The sequence below is a fragment of the Pteropus medius genome, unplaced genomic scaffold (genome assembly GCF_902729225.1).
Source record: "Pteropus medius unplaced genomic scaffold, Ma_sr-lr_union100, whole genome shotgun sequence".
Lineage (NCBI taxonomy): Eukaryota > Metazoa > Chordata > Mammalia > Chiroptera > Pteropodidae > Pteropus > Pteropus medius.
In genome coordinates, this window is record NW_024354875.1 from 31310004 (window position 1) to 31335552 (window position 25549).

At 34.8% G+C, this 25549-nt stretch overlaps 1 protein-coding gene across 1 annotated transcript in view; it reads left to right on the forward strand.

Moving 5' to 3' along the window:
- MYO3B (myosin IIIB) overlaps positions 1-10488 on the forward strand; it is a 361097-nt gene extending 350609 nt beyond the window's left edge. Inside the window, exons 34-36 of the mRNA XM_039855816.1 lie at positions 8093-8199; positions 8574-8620; positions 9436-10488. Coding sequence (XP_039711750.1) covers positions 8093-8199; positions 8574-8620; positions 9436-9574 — 293 coding nt within the window. The 3' untranslated portion in view covers positions 9575-10488. The remainder of the gene's footprint in view (positions 1-8092; positions 8200-8573; positions 8621-9435) is intronic.
- The last annotated feature ends 15061 nt before the right edge of the window (positions 10489-25549 follow it).

The window sequence follows — 25549 nt, forward strand, 5'->3', positions numbered from 1 at the left end:
AGTGACTACCATCACCAAGTTCAGACCTCTAATAAGTGCTGGAGGTGGATTCATAATCAATTTTTTCTGACTTTGCTTTTTTCCCCCACAACATTCATATTTCTCAAAGTATGGAACATAGGCCTCTGGTGATTTGCAAGTTGATTTTAGGTAGTGTATGGATGCAACATTAAATGACAATGAATCATTTAGATGATTCCTTAAAATCTTTTAGATGTAAAATAAAGTTACTAATTTTTCAATTCTCAGTTTAAATTCTTTAAATTAAGAAGAAAGTCATTGTGTTAGTATGTCTCCAAGTATTCTCACATTTACTCACCTCTCTTTTTGACAAACCTTTTAAAAAGCCCAGAACATTCTATGGGGAATAGAATCTAGCTCAAGTGTGGTAATATTGTTTTATTTTCATTGTATTTACTTTCTGATTTACTTCTGCTTATAGCAAATGTTGTCACTGCTTTTCCATTTACAGTAGTAAATAGTTTCATTTTTTTAAAGAAATGTATATAAGTAAAAAAAGAAATTAGTTGATTTTAAAAATATTAAATAAACAACAGTACAGGTTCTTGAATGTAGTGAAAAATGATTAAGTGGTAGATGAATGACAGAAGTTTGAGAAATACTTCCCTACAGCATGCTAATTTTTAAAATAGGCGTCTCCACACCTGTCAGCCAATGGGACCTCTTGTCTACCATGTCGTCACAGTGATAGGCAATGGCTAAAGAGGAATCCTGAAACACAAATTGCTAATAAATATGGGAAATAAAAAGGGGAGTCCATTTACCCTCTCGATCAATCAATGAAATGCAAATCAAAACAAATGACATGCCACTTTTTCAACTATTGAATTCAACTATTGAATTGTCAGACTTTTACTTAAAGATGCTGTTCCATACTGGTGGTGGCCTTCAGAAATGGGTAATCTCAAGTACAGATAGTAGAAGTATATTTTGCTGCATACTTTCTGGATGGCAATGGGAAATACAAATCATAACTTTTAAAAATATGTACGTTCTCTGACCAATAATTTCACTTATAGAAATTTATTCTAATAAATAATGTGGATTCTAGATAATCAAATTATGAATATGTTCCTCAAAGTATTACCTATTATAGAAAAACGTTGCCCCAAATAGAAAATTATATGCTAATCATGGATCATTTAATAAATATCATACAACAATTAGAAAGGATGCCATTTAGACTAATCTAGAAGACAGTTAAGAAACTTGTTCTGTTACTATTGTGGGGATGGGATAAGGGGGTGGAAAGAAGATGGACTTTTCACTGCTTAATTTATTTGAACATTAGTTTTTACTTTATAAAAAATTTTTAAATGCAACTGTAAAAGAAAGATACTATTTTAAAGTAAGTTAATATGGAAAAATATTTATGACTATTTTTAAAACAGGAAAACTGGAAAAACAGGAACAAATTATTGCTATCGATGAATATTGATTTTTTTAAGAAGTGAAAATATATTCCTAGAAAAATGTTGAAAGAATATTAAGAAAAAAAATACTAATGAACTTTGTTTTTAAGAGGCTGACTTCATCTCCCTCCTTGTTAGACTGCAGTTTCCCCAGAGGTGTCCCAGGATAGAAAAGGCCCTCTTCCTATTGCAAGCCTTGGCAATAAAATCCCAAATGACAGCCAGAAGCAAAGAGTGGGCCACATAAATAGAACAAATCTTAATAAGAATGGTGAAGTTACCATTCATTCATTCATTCACTATTTGTTGAGTGTGTGCCAAACCCTGAACTGTGAAGTAGTTTCAAGGGAAATTATTACCACTTCCCTAACTAATAAGAAGAAAATTCCGCATAGACAGTTTACAACTCCACCATCTTCCACAGGCGCTAATTTAACTCAGGGATGGTTTCTTTGTAGAAGTTTTGCAATTTTGAAGAAGATTGTTCATGACAAAACATGGCAACTGGGAAAATTTGTAGTTTTCCTTTCATCTTAAAAAGGAAGATCTGAATTGCATGCACCCCAGGAGAAAATCTCTCTTTCTGGTTGTATGTGTGTTTTACAAAAGCCCACTGAATTCCTTAGGCTCTCCTGAAGGGTGAGGTGAAGACTTAAGAATATCTCAGTTAACAACAGCAAAAAAAGGCATCATAATAGAGGCTTTGGCCTTGACTTTGGAATTGAGAATCAAAAGACCTGAGTTCTAGCCCTGGCTCTGAAGGGAGACTGACAAAGGGGCCCAAGTTCCCTGGGCCTCAGACCCCTCAGATATAAAAGCAAAGGGCCTTTGTCAGCAGAACATTGGGAAACCTGATGTTCTGTTGGATTTTGCCTCTAACTTGCTGTGTGATCTCTTAATCTCCCTATGCCTCTGTTATCTCTTTGGGATTATTTATCCTTCCCAAAATGAGATGAAGTAAAGAAAAAGATACTTTACAAAATAAGATTTGCTACATAAAAACGAAATGGAAAGGAGAAGAAGCACAGAGCCAGAAAAGACAAGTCATCTCATTGGAAGCTATTTCGAATAAGTGTCCACTGGAGTACCACGCAGCATGGTCAGCCATCATTGAGGAGAAAGATCGTTCAGCTGACAGCTGGGCTATTGTCACCTCTAAATGCTCTGAGAACTTTGGTCAGAGAAATGATATACCTCCCTTTATGCACAGAGTTGACAGAGCTCTATAAATTTATCATATAACTCTAATTCTATTTAAATGTCCCCCCACCCCCACCCTAGGGTATCTCTCTTAACTCTATTTGGGATTTGCCATCTGTAAATCTAGAACACTGAATACTTTGTTTGCTTCAAGGGGCTATTTTACTTGGCAAGTGACTCTGGGAATGCTTAATCCACAAATGGCAATCAGATCAACAGTCTTACCGCTCAGAAAGTATGCCTGCTGAGGCCCACGGGGAGGGTGGTGCAAAGAACTAGGGCTCTCTTAGTGTGCTCTCTCCCAGGAACCCTGCTCACTGCCTGTCCATTCCCCAGGGGCCTAGAATCCATATTACCCACCAGGCCAGGAATAATTGAGCTATACGCCCCATCCTGCCCTCTATCGTGGTTGTTCTTCCCTCATGGCAGTCCTGCTAGGAAATTTACCAAAAATGGCACATTTGTGGTGGGTGATGAAAAGTGAAACACTAGAGGACAGTGTTAGGAAAGAGCATTTGTAGCCAAATTAGCTGTAAATCAACTGGTCAAATAGAGTAGAGGAAGTCATTTCCTTCTTCATCTCTGAGACCTTAGGGGAGAATAAAAAGCCTCAGCTATGATTTAAAGTTGTCCTTGGATTAAGGTTGCCAGAGTTGGGTGGGGTGGGGAATTGGGAAGGACACTCAGCTAGATTTGAATTTCAGATAAACAACCAACCGCTTTTAATATAAGTATGTCCCAAATATTACACAGGATATACTTGTACTAAAAAAAGTATTGGTGGTTTATCTGAAATTCAAATTTAACTGGGTGCCCTGTATTTGATCTGGCAACTCTAGCTTGGATATACCTGCATGTTCAATAAAGAGAATTGAAATATTAAATTTCCAAACCAATTGTTGGAAGTTGTGTAACAAAGCCATCAATTAATTCAACTATTTGTTTCTTACCAAAGGCTTGGCCAATTGTGTAGCCACAAAGTGTGATGATTTGGAATTAGAAGAAAGGAGTATGCATTTCCCCATGCTCCTGAAACTCTATGCAGATTTCTCCCATTTTTTCAGACAACTCAGAAGAGAAGGATACATTCAAGGTCTCAAATATGAGATCAAAAGTGCAGAGGGAAAAAGGTTCAGAGATTCTTGAAAGAGAAAGAAACCTATGTTAAATGCTAACTGGTATTCATTACATAATATACTTTTAACCAGTTTCCCATTTAGAAAAGAAAATTGTCTCTCTCTGCCAGTGTTAATTTAATTTTATATAAACACACTCTTTGAGGCTGAAGCAAATCTGACTGGTTTTCAATGTGAAAATAAAATATAAAAACTGTTTCTAAATAGAACTTGTCTCTAATCCTAATGTAACAGAAATATATACATAAATCGGATTCATCAAATGAGTCATTGGCTTACAACTGTTAAAGAATGATGTTCACATCATTTGACATTTTCAGCAATTGAGAATTATTACATTTGGTAAATAGAAATACCACTACTGAAAACAGAATACTATAAATAGAATGATGTCATTCGTTTCCAATGACTATCGATGTACTAGGGTGATGCAAAAATAATAATAAAAGTGATATATTTCATGGCAAACTTTGGGCATAAAGTTAGGACTGTAATCTGCAAGTTATCTCGGGATAAATGCTACAGCCACAAGCACTGCCAGCGAGTGTTCCCGGGGCAAATGGGAAATGGTTTAAAAAGCATATAGGGAGGTAGCCCCCACGTATTAGCCCCCATGTATTACAAACTGGAGAGTTTGGCTTGGCTTATAGACATTTATGTGAGCTGGAATTTGGCCATTTCAAAGCATGTCTTCAAAGTAAAATAACTCATACTCTAATGTGTATCTTCAAACGTGGATTGCTCAGTTTATCTATATATACTTGTCAAGTGAACTAGGTAATTGTCAGATAACCATACTGTTTTGCATTTCATAAGCAAACTGATTGAATCAAAAGCCAACAGACAGTGGTTCAGGCTTCCATTCTGACATAGGTTAGCTCTCCCAGCTATAGTTTCTTCATCTATTGAAAGAAAGAATAATTTTTGTCCTACATGCCTCACCGAATTTATATTTTTAAATTTTTATCAGAAAAATCATGATAAACTTATCAACGTGCACTCATTTTAGGTTTAATCAATGTGCTGTATGCTATTTTGCTGCTTTTTCTGAATTTCGAATTTGCATCTATCACCACTATACCCATATTTATTCTTGTTGATCGATGCTTTCATGGTACGACATTATAGTTATCTCAAAGTTAACTCCTCCTCAATTATTAAATACTTAGGTTTCTAGATTTTTTCTACTACAAAAAATGTTATCATATCCATTTTTATACAGATTGTTTTTTCCCTTTCGTTTTACTTTGTTGGGACATATTCAGCTTTCGTTATGTATTGTCAAATTGTACTTCAGGAGAAGTGCAGCCTGTGGACTCACCGGTGTACCTGGAGCATCTCCCACAATGTCTTTTGACATTTCGATTTATCCTAATCATTAGAAAGGCAGTAGTAATTGTTTTAATTGAAGCTCTTTGTCAGGGTGGCTAAATATTTTTCAATATCTCATTTCATAATTGCATTTCAACATATATAAATATTTCTCTGTCTTCTCTTGGCTCAGGCTTTCCACATTATAGGTAGTAGACTTTCATATGCATGTATTTTTCCATTTGTTTTTATCTTTCTGTTGCCCTTCTTTTCATCTTAGTTTTGTCAATGTCCATCATATAAAATATTTTACTCTAATATAATTGAACTCATTCTCATCACTAATAGATAGTCTATTTCATTTCATTAAGATAGTCTATTTGATTTCCTTCTAAGGTTTTATGAGAATGTTTAAGTATATAACTCATCTGGAATTTATTGTAGCCTGTGAGAATCAAGAGGTATACTGAGAAAAGTAAAACATTTAGAAATTTCTTAAAAAACTAATTTGAGTCCAGCAGCACTAGCTTGTGGCCTTAAAAATGTCACTTAACCTCTTAAAAATCAGTGTCCTTTACTAGACTGAAGGCAGAGAATTTGTCTTACTTCTCTTTATCTTCCCCACAATATCTAGCAAAATACCTTACATTTAGGATAAATGTTATAAGGTCTGTATTTAAGTTATGTTTTTTTGCATATTGCTATAAAATTGTTCTGACAGCATTTATTGAATCATGATTCATTTCCAATTATTTATTTGGTTAATTATGATTGGCCATATATCAATGACACTCAAATTTGTTCCAATGGCAAAGCTCATGGAAGTTGTAGCACTCTTTATAAAACATCATGAAATATGGAGATATTAAAGTTAAAATAATGAAAATTAAAATTTGGTGCTAAATCAGACACCAGCTTACATCAGATTCTAGTATAGTACATACACTTATAGTCAGACACCAAGAGTTTTTCTTTACTTTATAAGAGAAATTTTAAAATTGAGAAAACTCTATCTAATAGTTTTAAAATTGAGAAAACTCTATCTAATAGTTTAACTCCTTCAAAGAATCAGGAAAAGAACAATCACCCAAGGAACAGCAAGTTGTTCAAGAGCAGCAAGTTGTTCAGAAGTTGAAAACCACATCTTATATTAAGCATTCCCAGTTAATAATATAAATAAAAGCCTCTGATCAAGTGTAAACACTATATGAGTATGAAGTCCAGCTAAACTAGGCTGAACTCCAGCTGAACCCCAACACTGTTTAAGATCAGTCTTTTGAGTTGCCAAGGCTGGAATTCCTATAATATTAGAAAATCTAAAGGAGAGTAGGGGTCAGCTCTCCAGTGCATGTTCACACCAGCAGCCTTAACTCTAGACGCTTCTGTTTATTAATCTGTAAATCAGAGCAGATAATACAAAAAGACCTCACAATCTCATGTTCTACCATATTACAGATATGGATTTTGCAAAGCAAACAGGAGGTAGGTATGTTGGAACTGTCAGGAAAAAAACATTTCAATTCTGGATTCCTTGTATTCTGAGGATGATGCCACCGCAAGAGGATGGAGTCCTGTCCTCTGCACAGAGTTCCTGAAGATGTGAACAGGGATGTCTGTTAAGGCCATTGGAACCCTCTGCAAGCAACATCATTTTGCTATGCTAATTCATATTTTTTCATGGAGCTTACTTTTACTTAGACCTTTGACTTTTAAAAAGAGTATTTCTTGTTAAGAAAAACAATGTGTTATAGTTTTTAAAAAACTGCTAGAACAGGAGATAAAAGATCTAGGATTGGGTCCCCACTCTGCCACTTGATCTGGGATGAGTCATTCAACATTTGTAGACCTTAGTTCCCTTTTTTGAAAAAAAATGGGTATTTAGAAGAGACGTTTCCTAAAATCCTGTGTGGTTCTAATAGTCTTGTTCAAACATAGATATGTTCCAATTCAAAAAAAAATAAAAATGCAAAACTTTATACTTAGGAAACTGATAACTCATTATTCATAATGGTCCTTGCTGAGTCATTCTTCACTTAAAAACTCCCCCCAGACTTTCCTTAAATAGTAGGAATCTCTAGTGAAGTTAAACTGTGATTCCAAGTACAAATCAACTCTTTATTATGAAGACTTAGTTTATGACATATAAATTTGGTTCAGGAAAATGGTATCGCTTCTCTAGACTATGAGCAATATTTATGAGCAATATTCTACAGCAGCTGTGTGTGTGTGTGTGTGTGTGTGTGTGTGTGTGTGTGTGTGTGTGTGTGTGTTGTGAGAAGTTAGAACTGCTGAATTCTGATTCAGATATAGTGCCAAAGAATAGCCAATTCCACAAAAATCACCTGCTTGGAATGGAAATAAATCATAACTTCATTGGACACATGGTTTCTTAATCTCTGGTGTACTCTTGGTCCAGGGTTCTGAAATCAGGACTAACACGGACGAGCTGCTCCATGAAATCGTGCAATCATCCTTTCCTCTTCTCCTTTGCACTGCCTCCAGAGACTGCATGGATCAATGGCATTGTTCAAAGCATTTCAGTAAATACTAGCTCAAGCCATTTTCCCTCCAAAATGTATCCCACCAAAAGGCTTGCTTCCCATCTACTCAAGAGTGTGTGTTCCTGCCGTCTTTGAACTCTCACTGTAGGATGTGGTACAAACCATCCCAGATCCCCTTCATTGTCCTGAGTTATCTCACTAAGAGGGCACTTTCTACTCTACAAAGGCTGACCACCAACCTCTACTTCACCAGCATGGACACTTTTGACTACTGATTCAGATAAGAGAGATGAAGGCAAAATTACTGACGGTGGCCCTTGTTTATTTACACTTAGCAATCTTTGCGTTTGTTTTTTTAGGATGATATTTCTCCTAATGATAGCAAAGCTCTAACATGCCCATTTAAATGAGACACAGTTTTACTAAGTGCATTTATGTAAAGATCAGTTTTTCACTTAATTTTCCCCAAAACTTGGATGGTTTACAGTAAAGTTTTGCTATCTTGTTGCAGGTTCAGAAAATGATCTTGCACAGAAGCAGCGAACACCTCGCCGAAGATGTCAGCAGCCCAAAACGTTGAGTAGCCCTGAGGACACCATGTACTATAACCAGTTAAATGTGAGTTCAAAGTGGCCATAAAGCTGTTTCACTGGCTTTGTTTCCAGTTAATAATTCTGTTATTAATACCTGTTCCAGCCCCTACGGCCCCACCCCCACTCTCTTATGCTCTCCTCTTGAACATGTGCTTAGGCTCTTTATCTGTTGCTTTCATGTCAGGATGTCTGCCTTCACGGTGAATAATTGATGTGGTTTATCAAAGACGAGCAAGATGCATGCTTCATCAGGCTCACTTGAGCCCTTTGATCAAAAAAATTATGCTGTGACTTCTGATATTATCAGCATCTGCTTGCATTCAACACAAAATCACTTTGAATTAAAAATTAACGACTTGCTGCTTTGCTTTGACTGTGTGTTCTTGGCCCTCTCCACAGGGAACTCTAGAATATCAAGGGAGCAAGAGGAAGCCAAGAAAACTTGGGTAAATATCTGTCTTCTTAGTTCTAAGCAACTGTAAACAGAAGGGGTCCTTTGTGATATTACAGAAAATGCAAAACTTTCCAGAGAGGCTTCTAAAAACTATGCGGCGGGGATAAGTGCCACTATTATTGACATTGGGAACCACTTTTCACAGTAGCAAGTATACGAAACTTGAATCTATGCTGTCTGAAAAGGCTGGAATTGCCATCTAAGGCAAATGTTATTCCTCATCATTTTCTCAGGGAATTGTACTGCCTCATAATTGGAGACATGTAGAGGGTTGTATAAAACTCTCCCGCAAAGAAGAGCGCTCCACACAGCGCAAACAGTCTGCTTCCCCCACATTACCCTACCCCTGGGCCTTAAAGGTACACAAAGAAAATTTTCCCTCAACAGTTAGACAGGCGACTCTAAGGAGCTTGGGCTCATTTGATTGTTAGCCTCTCAACTGAGAACAGCAATGAAGTAGGTAATTGGTACTAGTTTGAGAACTGGAGGCAGTCAGAAGGGGAACTTTCTCATCTTGAGGGGACCAGACGGAGACAGACAAGGTAATTCACAGAAATCAAGTTGCAATATGATCACAACTTCCAGACACCACTAAATCAGGCCCGTTATCAGTGGGTGACCCACAGTTGAAAGGCTTTGTGCATCGGACTCCAGATGCCCTGTGCTTGGGGACCCTGAGCTACACTAAGCTGTCCTTCGCCCCAGTGTTGAGACCTCACTCTGTTCCAAGTACTGACACAAACTAGCCCCCGTGGTGACTGTGGCATTTATTTTCTTTTTCTGCTGAAACTCTTTTCCTTGTTGCAGCCAAGTCAAAATGCTTGATGGGGAAGATGAATATTACAAATCTCTGTCACCTGTGGACTCCATCCCCGAGGAAGATAACTCAGGCCACACTTTCTTTTTTCCCTCATCCTCAAAAGGAGCATCTTTTGCTCAGCACTGAGCTGTACTTCTTGTCCCCCAAGTCTGTCGAGGGTAAGAACAATCATGGTAATTGACTGATTGTCATGTACTAAGAAAGCACTGTAATGGAATCAACTTCTTTGGACACGTACTGGAGCCTTACTGAACAATTTTTAGATTCTTAACCATTTTCTCCGACCTCTGTCACCCTCCCCACATCTGCTGTGCAGCATGAGCTGGATAATCCCTTCTTTTCTCTTGCCGTGAGTCTCTTGGGGACACTGAGCACATGTAATGAGAGTAATAAGTATCATTCATGCCCCCACCTAAGAAGGTGACAATCTCACCGTAGCCGGTTGTGAACACTGATATTTCTCTATTTTTCCCACCACGTCAATCCATGCAGAATCTGCCCCTGTGAAAATCCGGGAGATCTTTTTCTCCTTGCCTCTCCGCGAGGTCTCCTTCCCCTCTGCTCGATTTTCTACCCTGCCTTCCTCTCCCCAGGGTCAGGACTCCATGGCCGAATGCTCCCACCCTAGAAGAGTACACTCGAGGTCTCCTAGGCCAGGATAAATTTCTGTTTTTAGAGGGAGAGGCCTAGATTTTTTCAGATTTTTTCTATAAGGCAAATGAACCCCCCTCTTACTAATTATTATGCCTCTTTAATTTGCCTCTTTATTCCGCCTTGCCAAGACACCCCTATCACCTTAGCAGTGAAAGAAAGGAGTGAAATGGGAAGAAAATTTGGCCCTGTTAAAGTCCATGTCACATTGTTTTATTGTTTTGCGACTTTCCACTTTCTGGTTAGCTGTTTCCACTAGGCTGTGAGGGGCTGCAGGGGAAGCATCTCGTCTGATCCCTCTCTGTGTGCACAGAGCTTGGCACTCAGCCTGGCACAGAGCGGACATCCGGTAAATGCCCACCCTTGAATGAGTGGAAAGACTTAGCTACACACACAAATCTGATAGGAAAGTTACTTTGAATTAGACTTAGCTACACACACAAATCTGATAGGAAAGTTACTTTGAATTATATGTTTATACATGACTAATCACTTACACCATAAGCTCTGATTTTTCATTCAAGGTTAGGCTAGTTCTATTGTAATGATGCTATACTATATATTATAATTCTCAGTACGATTCAATACAACAAAGATTTTTGGAGCAACTATTCCATGCAAAACAACATATGAGATTGCTGTGTGATATAAAAAACCAACAAGACCCTTTCTCTAGAACAGATGTTCTCAACATTTTTCTTACTTTAAAATATTTGGCAGCTAGAACACATGGGAGTACCCAGATTTGGAGTAAAATAAACTTGAAGAAATAGAAAAAAAAGCTGTTATCAGAATTTTAAAGGAGAGCGTTCTAATAAACATTTTACAAACATAAATAATGAAATGAGGCATTTAAAGATCTCAGAAATTGTAATTTTATAAGAAAAAGAAATAGAGCCAATTATTTAATTCTTATACTTTACTTTTTTAAAAACAAGTCTTGGTTTTTTTCAATATCTTTGCCCCAAAGGTATGTTTATAAGGTATGCAAGTAGAGCAGAAGAAACACAAATTAACTTTATTGTTTAAAAATAATATCTAGAACATATTGATTTAAAACATTATTACTATAAGTGTTTTTGGAAATTTCACTTTTATCATCGATTTGTCTACTTTTGATTTGATAATATTAAGCTGCTTTAAAATCTGTTAAATGGAAATGTTCATGACTTTCTACTCATCTGTGTACAACATAATTGTATACTTGTCTTGTTTTTAATTAAAATATATCTATAAATAAAGTTTAAAAGAAAATACAAGTAATTATAAAATCATAATTCAGAAGCTCTGTAATAATTAGTCATTACCACAGCTATAACTCTTAACAGTACTTTAGAAATGGTGTTGATATCTGCTACAGCATAGATAAGAAACTGTAGATACTATTCTTGGGCTAGGCATAGTGCCACAAACTCAAAAAAGCAATTCTTAAATCAAGTAGGTGAGAATAACGTAACCTAGAATCTCATAAATGTCTTATTAGACATATCAAAGTAATATGTGTGTGGCAGAAACAAAACAAAAATCAAATAGTCCAGAGAGTTTATAGCAATCTTCTTCTTTATGCCCCTACCCCCAGAAGCAACCATTTTTTTATTGTTTCTAATCTAATTCTTTTAATCATTTCCATCATGCCTCTGAATAATTTGCTTCTCTGTTTTTGATTTATCATTTCAAACAATATCTATTCTCTCTCTCTGTGAAAGATATGTGTTTATCTCAATTCTTCCTCCCCTCTCTCTTGCTTCTTCCAGTGGTCATAATTTTATGTTTAAATTTTTGTTGGTTACCTTTTAAACTTTAAATTATATAATTAAACACCTATTTTTTGTGCTAGTGACTTTAGATAGTATCTCTATGAGGATGGCTGACATGAAGAAAATTATCAGGCTGAAAAATAATGTCAAGACAAATAGAGTAACAGACCCTAAACAAAACAGAAATAATTCTGACAATAGTACACTTCTTTTACAAACCTCACTGTAAACCCTTGGTTCATGTTCTGAGCTGCTGGGTTTTCGTTTTTTATTTTGTTTTTGTTTTTTGTTTTTCCCATTTGATTCATCTGTAGATGTGCCTTCATCCACTTTTTTTTAAACTTTCTTTATTTTTAAATATAATACATACATAGAAAAAGGCACAGATTAGAAGACTCAGCTCATGAAGTTATCAGAAAGTGAGTGTCTAGGTAACCACTCCTACAGTCAAGAATAGGACATTGTCAGCACCCTAGAAGCCTCTCTCATGTCCCTCCTTGATCACCACCACCCCCACCTCCCTCCCCAAAGATACGCACTCTCATGACTTCTGTGATTTTCTTTATAGTTTTACCATTTACATACATCCCTATAGTTAAATTTTGGGCACTTATAGGTAAGTTTCGGGAACTTTATATAAATGCAACCACATAGTATGTAGTTTTTTGGATCTTATTTCTTCTATTCAATGTTATATTTGTGAGTTTATTTCTATGTTGTGAAATGTAAATATAGTATATTCATTTTTGTGATTCCAGTATATGAATATGCCATAATTGGTTAACCCATTCTATTTTTGATAGACAAATATGAATTGTTTCCAATTTGGGGCTATTTTGGAAATTGCTACTAATATTGTCTCTTAGTGTATATTTTCATGCATTTCTGTTGGCTGTATACCTAGGATTAGAGTTGCAGGGTCCTAAGGTACACTTCACTTCAGTAGGTAACGCCAAACTATTTTCCTGAGTAATTGTACCAATTTACAGTCACACCAGCGGTATAAGAAAGCTCTCACTTTTGTACATTCTCACCAGCTGCTGCTGTTATGAGTCTTATTCCGTGGTCAATTGGATAGGATATGTGATTATAGCATACATATCACCGATTAACAATGATATTGAGCACATTTTTATGTGTTTAGTGGCCATTTTAGATATTTTTGTTACATGCTCATTTTTAATTAGTTAACTTTTTTCCTTTTAATTTGAAGAAATATATTATATATTTATTGTTAGCTATACACTGTTGCAAATATTTTTTCCACTAAGTGGTTTACCCTTTCATTCTCTTAAACTGAACTTTTCAAAAAAAAAAATATTTGTAATTTTAACATAGTACTATTTATCAGTCTTTTCCTTTTTGATTAGTGCTTTTTTATGGCCTGTTAAAAAGTCTTGTACTCTAAGGTCATAAAGATATTTGCCTTTAGTATTTTCTGGAAGCATTATCGCTTTGCTATTCACATTTAGATCTTTAACCAACCCAGAACTGATTTTGAAAATGGGTACAATAAGGGTCAATTTATATGTTTTCTTTTTCTACTGCTCTAAAATACTACCATTTCCATAAATAAAGTGTTCATGGGCCTGTTTCCAGATTCTCTATTCTGTTTCATTGATCTTTTTGTTATCCTTGTTTAATACTGAACCTTTATAATAGGCCTTGGTGTTTAGCAGAGCTAGTCTTCTAACATTGTTTTTCTTCTCTAAGAGACTCTGATTAGTCTGGACCCTTTGCATAATTTAGAATCAAATAGTCAACTTCTGGGGAAAAAAAACTGTTGGGATTTCTTTGGAAGTATCTTGAGTCTATAAGTCAATTTGGAAGGAATTGTCATGTTTATAATATTTAATTTTTTAGTCTATGAACATAGTAAGTCCTATTTATTTAGTTATTCCTTCTCTTCTTTCAATAATGATTTATAATTTTATGTAAGAAATCTTACACATATTTTTGTAATCAGTCTGCTAAGCTGACCTGGCTAAGTATTCCACTACAAGTTTAATTAGGAGGATTAGAAGTAAGACTCTTGCCTTTTTCCCAATCTCAAAAGGAAAACTTTTAATATTTTAGCATTGATTATATTTGCTGTTTCCTTTCTATTCCTGAGAGTTTTTCCCCTTATAAATGAATGTTTGATTTAATCAAATACTTGGTTTTTAATTTAAGTAACCTATGATTTTTATCTTTTATTTTATTAATGTAGTAAGTTACACTGGTTTTCTAATGTGAAACCAACCTTGCATTCTTGCAATACATACAACTCTATCATATTGTATTATTATTTTACATATTGCTGCATTTGATTTAATTTAAATATATATATATATATATATATATATACATATACACACATACTCATGATGAAATTATGAGAAATAAAAATTATGTGAATTTTTATTTCTCATAATACCCAATTTGTCTTTCTCTGGAAGAGTTTGTGTAACAGTGACATTAATTCTCTTTAAATTTTTTTAATTCACTAGGGGAACTATTTATGCCTACATTTTTTATAAGAGAAAATTTTAATTATGGGTTAAATTTCTTTAATAGCTTCTAGATTATCTATATCTTCCCGAGTCAGTTTTGGTAGGTTTTATTTTTCTAGAAATTTTTCCATTTCTTCTACATTTTTAAATTTGCTGAGAATTAATCAGAATACCTCTTAAGATATTTTTAACATTGTAGAATCAATCTACATTGTAGAATCAGTCTTCTTTTTTTATTTATTGTGGTAATTTGTGTTTTCTCTCTTTTTTCTTGACTGGTCTTTCTAGGTTTGTCAATTTTATTAGCCTTTAAGAGAAACAACTTTTGATTTTATTCTTTTTGTTACCTATTTCACTAACTTTTGCTCTTATATTTATTATGGCCTTTCTTTGATATAATTTGCTGGGTTTTGTTTTTTCAAACTTCTTGGGATTTTAAGCCCTTCTTTCTAATATATTCATTTAAGCAGTAATTTACCCTCTAAGTATAAAATTAGCTCAAAATACAGTCTTTTTATTATCATTCAGTTTAAAATGTTTCCAAATATTCATTATAATTCCTTTTTTGACCTCTAAGATTTTTAGAAGTTTATTAATTTCTAAATGTACAGGGATTTTCTCTTATCTTTTTGCTGTTGAGTTCTAGCTTAATTGTATATGGCCAGAGAACAAATTCAGTATAATTTCAAGCCTTTAATATATGTTGAGACTTTATGGTCCAGTGTATGATTTTTTGATAAAACTTATGTAAATATTCCATATATACTTAAAAATTAGGTGTATTCTGCAGTCTTCTATATATGCGCAATAGGTCAAGTGTAGTAATTGTCACTTCCTCATACTGATTTTTATGACTGCTTTTTCTATAAGTCATTAAGAGAAATATGTTAAAATTTTCCACTATGATTATGAATTTTCCTATTTCTCTCTTTAGTTTTGTCAGTTTTTTCTTTATATATTTTAAGATTATATTATTAGGCACATATCCACACTTTTATTATTGTCTTGTGGTTATCCAAGAAATTATAATATTCACCCTTGACTTATCAAAATATTAATATTATCTAATTTTACTTGGTACTTATACCCTCCTCAAGATACTTCCAAAGACAATATAAGAATTCAGGAACCTTACATTGTATGTATATGTCTGTCTGTCTGTCTGTCTGTCTATCTATCTATCTATCTATCTATCTATCTATCTATCTTATATATTCCTCCTTGATTATATTGCACTTTTATAGTGTATTTTAATTTCATATATATTTTATATCCCACAAGACATTTATTATTATTTTTATTGCTCTTCATGTCTTCCCACATCTCTGACCTTCTATTCTGAGATCTGTTTTCTTCTGCCTAAAGAGCACTTATTAGTGTTTCCTTTAGTGTGCGTTTGCTGCTATAACTTTTTGTTTAACTGAAAGTCTTTATTTTGCATTAATTCTTGAAGGATATTTTTGATGAGTGGAGAATTCTATATTGCCAGTTATTTTCTCTTAGAATTTTAAATATAGCACTTTATTATCCTCTGGTTCTCACTATATCTATTGAAAGGTCAGCTAAGTCAAATTACTGGACTTTTGAAGGTAACCTCTGTTTTTTCCTATGTTTTTAAAGTTTACTCTTTCTTTGGTTTCTAGTAGTTTTACTATGATATGGTCCTCATTCATATTTTCTTATTCTCTTAGTTATTATTAATTGCATGTTGAAAATTATATTTGTAAAATTGTTTGTAAAGATAATTTGAGGCCCGGGCAATATTCCCTTCCTCCATAAAACGGTAATATGTCCTCAGGCATGAATAAATCAGGACCACTTTAATCCAACTTCAGAGCCTGGGATGGTTTGAAACTGACCTGCAATTCCTGTGAGAGCACTACATCTAGTTCACTATCTCCTAGAGTGGAGTGTTTTGCAATCCCAAGTCAGAGTGTGTGTGTGTGTGTGTGTGTGCATCTATGTATGTGTGCACATGCACGTGTGTATGTGTCTCGAAGGGTTAGGAGTTTAACACTCCAAATTTTGTCCCATTGGCTCCATACTACTCAGCCTCTTCTTAGTTGTCTCTTCTTAGCATCTTATCTTCTTTTTAGTTATCTCTTTTGGAATTGGCAAATATCTCCCAGAAGAAAAATTGCCCCAAATGCTGAGCTATCCTCTCAGAATTTCTGTCTTCTCTTAGACCTTGGTTCAGTATTGCTTCACTCTCTTGCCATCTTTCCAATGCCTTCTATCAAGTGCATTTTAAATTTTGTCCTAATTTACTATATGACCTAATGAAAGGAAGTTTGAAATTACGTAGTCCTTTGTTACTGAAAGTAGATGCCTTCTTCCATCCATTTTTCATCTTCCAGAAATATGTTGAAATCTCTTCCCTTGATGATCCCCTCTTTGATTCTCATTATTATTTTGAGTTTATTCTTTTTATTTTTTCTTTACTGCCATTTAAGTAAGATCTCAGGAAATAAAAGATACAAATGTATGCATGCTATAACTGCCATATCGTAACTGGTCCTGCTTAAAATTATTTTTTCATAAATAATTTACAAATACTACCATTTGAACTACAATTTTTATAATAGCTTTACTGAGATACAATTCACACACCATATAATTCACCATTCTGAAGTATGTAATTCAATATATTTGAACCGTTATTGAAAATAAATTATTCGTTCCACATCTAATGACTAATCTCCAGGTATTACTGTTTTAAGACACTGTTGTTGAGCTGATCTAGGAGCTTACAATACAGAAGGGGAGATATGATACATGCTAGGATATTTACTAGGACATGGTAGAGTAAATAAGATCAGAGGAGAGAGGATGAAGGAATGTTTCATGAAGAAATTAGTATTTAATCTAAATCTTGAATAGTGGGTAAAGCAAAAGCAGGACAAACTGGCATCCTATAAAGTGAGACACAAAGGCTACTATGAGCCTTTTATTTGTATTAGAAAAAAATGCTCTTCCCCTCCCCATTCCAAGCACCCTTGCACAATTGGGACAACAAAAAGTGTCCTGGAAGAGTCCAATCAGACAGAAGCAGCAGGAAAATTCAGGTCCCATTTTGGTTTGACTGGTGCAAAAAACATAAACAAAAGGTAAAACTGGAGAAGTTGATTGTGGAAGACTTGGAATGCTGTGCTAGGAGTTTGTTCTCTACTGGGCAACAAGGAACCACTGGGGATTTTGTTCAAAGGAACACCATGAATGGAGGTGGGATTTTTGGAAAGAGCTTATTGTTGGTAGTGTGAAGGGTAAAAGTGAGAGGCAAGGAGATCAGTTAGAAGACTTATATGGTAGTTCAGCAAAAGAAATGAAGAACTAAGCTAGAATAATGGAAGGAAAATAGAAAGGGACATGAAACCAATATAGCCTGCAAAATATCATTTACATATTGGATGGTAGGGACTGCAAAAGGAAGGGGTGGGGAAGGGTAAATTAAAGATGAGCCCATGCAGAAGAAATGGGTTAAGACCTGGAACTTATTTGTGCTTTATTAACTCAATCAGCAGACATTGAAAGGTAGTTTGGTCAGAGCTGTGTTTGTTGATTTTTCACACTACTAATGTTGATTTGTGGGATTTCATAAGGTATTTATTCCAGTTTCCTGGTGACAGTTAACAACATAACCTTCAAGAGAAAGAGACTATCATATCATATATACCATTTTATATGTATTTCACTGTTCAGAGATTATTCTTAAAATAAATGTTTAAAGATTCCTTTTTTTTAACTTAGATATGATACCTCTTTTCTATGTAGCTATTATTGAATTATCTTAGTCTTCATCCTAAGTCAAATTTGTGTGAAGTACAAATTTTAAAGGGATATTGGAAATTTTCTCCTAAATATGTTCTTACTTGCATCCATGACTCACTCACAATACTGTATCCAATCACACTCAGTGATCTGAATCATTTGATCGATTGAGGACCTCTCAATGAAGCCACAGACTGGTTATTGATCAGGTTAATTTGTTGAATGACTGACATGATCATCAGTTCAGACTGTGTCTATGTGTAAGCACCAGTTTGTCTGTTTTTACTAAATTTCCCAGCCAAATTAGGTTTTCAATATACTCTATTTATGTTAAAGGTAGAGAAGGACTTTGCATTTACACATAACATACATAAACCAGTGAAAATCTATAAGTAAAATGAAGGATTGGGGAGAGCCTATGCTTATTTTTTTTAGTTGAGTAATTCTTCCCATTTATGTAAACCTCTGGTATTTACCATTCTCCAAACCAGCCCCTTGATCAATGACAGCAAAGAATGCTAGTCTTTTGAGTCACTCAGAATGTTTTCTTCATTCACACACTCTTGTGGTTTTACTGGGCCATGAATCCTTCACAACAAAAGGAGGGGAGCAAAAACAAGAGAAGTCTTACTGCAACTCATCCTACAACATTAAAACCACAGAAAATATCTCTATCAATTAGCATTCCTTTGACAAAATTGGATGATTAGATGTCACTGGCTAGTCTTAGGGACATAAAAATGACATATCAGTGCCTTCTACACATAAAGGTTCTATTTTGGAACAGTAAGAAGACTTAGAAAATACTCAGGCCAATCTACTCTTTTTATAGATAATAGAGCAGAGGTCCAGTGACTTGTTCAGGGGTCACCCAGTGAGTCAGTAACAAAGACAAAAATCTAGGTCAGTTTATTCTACATTCTGGGCTCTCTGTACCAAACTATCAGGTTTCTCAGTGATGTCATACTGTCTAAAACCAGCCTCATTTGTACATAGAACAGGCAACTTACTTAGAAAAGAGATGTTTTCCTTCTTGAAAATATTTCTCTAAATAATTCTCCCAGTATTTAAGATGTTGATACTAGGCCTAGTGCAGATACTTACAAATACAATCTGAGGATATCTGAAGCCATTATTTAGATTAAAATATTTAATGCATTTATTTAATGCAATTTACTAGCATTCTCCTACATAATCATCACACCAGCTATGTTAAGTAGGTAAAAGAATAAATGAGAAGCTCAGAAAGGTTACATTACCTGACCATGGTCAGAGAGCAATATGCAAAGCCAGATATGTCAGAGTCCTAAACCATACTCTTTCCAGGAGCCAAGCAGCCTGTCATTACACTGATAGTGAAATGACAGTCTGCCTGGGGCCAGAGTAACCGAAATGCAGTTTAATATAAAATATGCTGATGCTTTTATACAATTTTTATCTGAGAATAATGTAACTAACATATATTGAATATTTATTAAATACCCAGTCCTGGGCTTTATCCCTAATGTTCTATTTAATCTTCACAATAACCATTAGATAAATGTTATCATCATTAGAAGCATTTTTACAAGAAACTGAGGTGTGTGAATGGTCAATGACATGCCCCAGGCCAAGCTATTCGATGGAGCAGGAATGTGAGCCTTGATGGTTTCAAACCAGATGGTTCTTTGATAAACTACTCTACACTGCCATATCACAGCTGCAACCTCAATAAGAGGCCTGCAGAGGGGGCCTGGTGGTGACCAGATTACCAAAGGCTCAAAGGATGAAGAGATGGGAAGAAACTTGAAGCTTTCTGACAGCTATTGGTTTATGAAATATAAAATTATTGGAGGTCTTTTTTTGACATTCAATGTTATTTTATATTAGTTTCAGGTGTACAGTATAATTGTTAAACATTTATATAATTTATGGAATGATATCCTTGATAACTCTAGTACCCACCTGACACCGCCTGTAGTTATTACAATATTATTGACTATATTCCCTATGCTGTAGTTTACAACCTCTTGACTATTTTGTAACTACCAATTGTACTTATATCTTCACATTTTTCACCCAGTCCCCCACCTCGCCCCTCATCTGGCCACCATCAATTTGTTCTTTATATCTATGAATCTGTTTCTGTTTTCTTTGTTCGTCTGTATTGTTCTTTAGATTCCATATACAAGTGAAATCATATGGTACTTGTCTTTCTCTGTCTAACTTATTTCATTTAACATAATACCCTCCAGGTCTATCCATGTTATCACAAATGGTAAGATTTCATTTTTTATGGCCAAGTAATATTCCACTGTATATATGTACCACATCTTTATCCAATAGTCTATGGGCACTTAGATTGCTTCTATACCTTGGCTATTGTAAATAAGGCTACAATGAACATAGGGATGCATTTATTTTTTCAAATTAGTGTTTTGATTTCTTCAGATAAATACCTAGAAGTGGAATTGCTGGGTCATATGGTAGTTCTATTTTTAATTTTTTGAGGAAGCTCCATACTATTTTGCACAGTGACTACACCAATTTGCAATCCCACCAACAGTGCACAAGGGTTCCCTTTTTGTTCACATCCTCACCAACACTTGTTTGTTGGCTTATTGGTGATGACTTATTGATGATACCCATTCTGACGGGTGTGAGATGATATCTCATTGTGGTTTTAATTTGCATTTTTCTGATGATTAGTGATGTTGAGCATTTTTTCATACATCTGTTGGCCACCTGTATATCTTCTTTGAGAAATTTCTATTCAGGTCCTCTGACCATTTTTAATTGGATTGTTTTTTAGATGTTAAGTTGTATGAGTTCTTTATATATTTTGGATATTAATCCCAATCAGATGTATCAGTCTTCTCCCAATCTGTGGTTTGTCTCTTTATTTTGTTGATGGTTTTCTTTGCTGTGCAAAGACTTTTTACTTTGATGTAGTCTCATTTGTTTATTTTTTTCTTTTCTTTCCTTTGCAACAAAAGTGTTACTAAAGGTAATGTTAGAGAGTTTGCTGTCTATGTTTTCTTCTAGGAGTTTTATGGTTTGGATTTTTTACATTTAAGTCTTTAATCCATTTCGAGTTCATTCTTGTGTATAGTATAGAAAGGCAGTCTAGTTTCATTTTCTTTTTTTGCATGTGTCCATCCAGTTTTCCCAACACCATTTATTGAAGAGACTGTCTTTACCCTATTGTGTATTCTTGCCTTTTTTTTGTCATAGATTAATTGACCATATAGTCGTGGGTTTATTTCTGGGTTCTCTCTTCTGTTCTATTGATCTATGTGTCTGTTTTTATGCCAGTACCAAGCTGTTTTGATTGCTATATAGTTTAATCAGGTAGTGCGATACTTCCAACTTTGTTCTTCTTTCTCAGGATTGCTGTGGCTATTTGGGGTCTTTTGTGATTCTATATAAATTTTAGGATTATTTGTTCTAGTTCTATGAAAACTGCCACTAGTGTTTTAATAGAGATTGTTAAAATTATTGGAGGTCTTGAGGCAGAGTACGATAGTCTTGACAGGCATTTGCAGAGAAATTTCTGATTTCTTGGTGAAAATTAACAAAGCAATGGGAAAAATGGTAGTGAACCTTCTGTTTGGAGATCATCTTGAGCCATCTTTTATCTCAAAGAAGAATGCATAAAATTATTGTCACAATCTATACTTTTGTTATGATTAGTTTCTCAAATGAGTTAACTTCTTAGAATTGGTCCTGAAACAACAAACCAGGAAAAACAACTTTGTTGGGGATTGATGGACAGTAAAAATTTGAGGCATATTGTGCAAAGGCAATCATAGGCACAAAGCACAGAAAGCCTACGGACATAGGAAAGCTGAAAGCATAAAGGGAAACAGGAAAACTGAAAAAAAAAAACAAAACTTCTCTGACTATCGTTCTAGCTGTAGCTCTGACTGTTAGAACCTTAATTTAAAAAATCCAGTCAAATATCTAATTGTTGTAGGAATATAACTCTAAATCCATAGTGTCTTTATTTTCGAGTCTTTTATTAGAAATAGCATGTTATTACTACGTCACAATGCTTTTGGTTAACCGTCATTTCTACTTTCATTCACAGAACTCTCAGTCTGAAAAACATCAGCAATAAAACTCATCAGCCTTTTGCCTCAGCTACCTAGTATTTAATATTCAGGTGATAAAATAAATAATATCGACTTTCTTAACTACTGATGGGAAATTTTCCTAATCGTGGCCATGTAGGGAAATGGCATTTCTCAAGACTAACAGTTGACAAACTACAGCCTATGGGCCACATCTGGCCCACAGCCTGTTTTTATAGATAAAGTTTTATAGATATACAGCCACACCCATTCACACTACAACAGCAGTTTTGGTAGTTATGACAAAAACCTGACAGCCCACAAAGTTGAAAATATTTACTGTCTAGCCCTTTACCAGAAAAGTTTGCCAACCCCTGCTCTAGACTGTTACTCAGAGAAATGGAGGAAAAAACTTATAACCACTTTTCAGTCGTTTGGGAGATACCAGATTGGTTTGGCCTTGTGAAAAATCCTTGAACAAGAAGCCTAGTAATATAGTTCTGTTGCCTTTTTTTTTTTAAGTTGCATTATTAATACTATAACATATAAATGGGACTATGTAATATGAGCCAGTGAGGTAATCCTAGCTAATGAATCATATATTGATCAATAACTGTGCGAAAAAAGTGGGTAGTACGGAATGGTTAACAGCTTGCCAAGCACCCTTTGAAAAGAAGGGCAGAAAATATGATTGGAGCAGTAAGAGAGGAAAGGAACTTTCAAAACTGTAGTTTCCTCATCTGTCAAGTGAGAGTATTGGGCTTCTCTATGCCTGGGTTTCCAAGGGCCTTCAATTATTAGCTTCCTTGGCTTTTCCTGAACCACCAAGAAATCTCAAGACTTAATGTCCTGAGATCCAGCATCCTGCATTTACTCCCAGATTGAGATGTGTTCTTGAATGGTATCATCAACTATCATCAATCCACTGAAGCATCTCTTCAGTGTTCTAGGTCTCTCTGGTTACCTATTACTAGTTTAACATCCTTAATTTCTATATGTATAATATATCTGGATGACTTAACAACTTTTAATTATTAGCATATTCACATCTTTCCCCAATACTTATAGATACAAGCTAAATATAACAAGAAACTATTCTCATTTGAACACTGCAAGATTCCAAAGTTCTATAAGGCCTCAGCAGTATATTTCTGGCAATGTTCTTAACAACTGACTGCAGATTAACCAATGCATTTTGGGTCAAGTTAGTTTTTCTTATATGTAGTGGTAATCATCTCAGTAGAAGCAAAATCAGTTAGTGGAGAAGTATTTGAGAGATTTGATTGGAATTCTGTGAAAACACTTGGTTCAGTTTCCATCTTTACTGGGGTTCACTTCTTTCCCCCTGAAGATAGGAAGGAAGGAAGTAGGTGTCACTGACATTAAGGATTAGTTTTAATTTTGTTCTTCTTCCTTCCTGACCCTTGCCCCACCCCCATCTGAAACTGGAGCCATCGTGATGCTACACCAAGCTAGAGGTATAAAAGGTGGGGTCAGGTCATGATTTGTCATAGAAACACTTCTTTCTGAACAGCATATTGTAAGCTCCAGTTACTCAAGTTATGTCATGGCAAGTTATATGTATAATTCATTTCTTTGGGGAAAACTAGTCCTACGATAACAGTACATTTTATGTACAATCTGTCAGCAGACACTAGTTTGGTAAAGAGTAAATATAGAACCAGATTTATAGAAACAGATTTAGCATATCTTAATAATTGATTATTCTCATAGTGATTTATTATTGTGAAGGCATACAGACTGATACTGGGTGCTGAGGACTTCAAAAACATCAGACCGAAAAGTGAAAAAATTCAATTCATCATCTGGACATTGTAGTCTCTAGTACACCAGTCATCATCTGGTTTTTTCCAAATAGCATCAGCATGTTCCCAAGTCTTAGGAGGACAAAGCACCCAGACTTAAAGCTCCACTTGTCAGTCTTGTTTTTGGAGTATGTAGACATAGCCCGACTCATAGAAAGAAAAGAGGAGAACCTTTAACCAATGAGGTAAGTCCTTGTTAAATTAAATTTCTCTAACTTAGACAGAATATACAGGACTTTTAGTGGCTCAAATAAAATTCTCTCTGAATTGTCAGGATCTTATTAATGAATAAGTCCGATTACTTTAGTAGCTTTTCAAAATTAAGGGTTCCAGAGAATAAGACCTGTCCTCAAAGCCTGAATGTAGCAATTCACTCTGATAAAGTAGTGTGTTTAGTAGTTTGTAATGTAATCCTGCTATGAATTACATTGTTTGTATTAGTGACTTAATTATCCTTATTAGAGTCCCTTTTATATCAGATGATAATATTTTATGTTGAATAAAGTATGCTTTTCTTTTGAAAAACTATACTATTTAAGCTTTACACAAAATCAGACTAACTGTCCACAGCACGCACACACCCATTCTAAAGAGCTGAAGTTCACTTGCACCCACACCATTACACAAAGCAATGTAAAATAGCATGAATGTTTTAGCATGTAGTTCACAAGCTAACACTACATGGGAAAATTTTAAGAAAAGAACAAATAAAAAAATTGGTGGTGAGGGCAGGGTGGTGTATGGGTATATGTCCGTAATTCCTAATAATGAATGTCTTTCCCTTTGGATCTTTCTCTGTTATTGAAGAAGAGAAGAGAGATCAAGGTGAAAATATCAAGGAATAAGAACAGACAAGGCTAAGATGAAAGAAAGTTTGCCAACCACCTGTCAGATAGGAAAATCCTTACAGTTCATGAGCATCTAAATTGCTTAAGATTTTTTACAGAGGGACATAAGTTACATAAAGAAGATAAATTGCCTGAGTCTTGGATTCACAAAATCTCTAAGACCACCAAAAGCTATTTAAAATAAATGTATGAATACATACATCTCCATTTTTGCTTTATAATCTAAGCTGGAGAAAATTTACTGCAGCATTATTATCTAGGCCTCATTACCTCGTGGTTAATTAGCTAACATTTGTAAAGTACTTTGAAGATGAAAAGCATCATATAAATGCTAAGAATTATTAAATAATATGAGAGGAAAATCATAAAATAGATACATTGTTAACATTAATTTGTATTTTATCTTTTCTTATTATCTGCTCCCTAGCATTTGACATTTGGGGCTGAACTATATATAAAGGCTGAGGAAGTTGCCACGTTTATTATAGCTGTGAAATACAATATTAAACTAACTCCAAATACTGGCCAAAAAAAATGAGTCCAGAGAGATCCCCACTTATACTGGTTAAACAGTTTACTAGTTAAATAGTTCTTCCCCTCCAACAGTTAGAAGGAAATGTGTGTTAATTTGGAAGCAGTTAATAAGCATTTCTGCTTTATTCAAAACAATGCAAAATATACTAATGAATAGTAAGATCAACTGAACC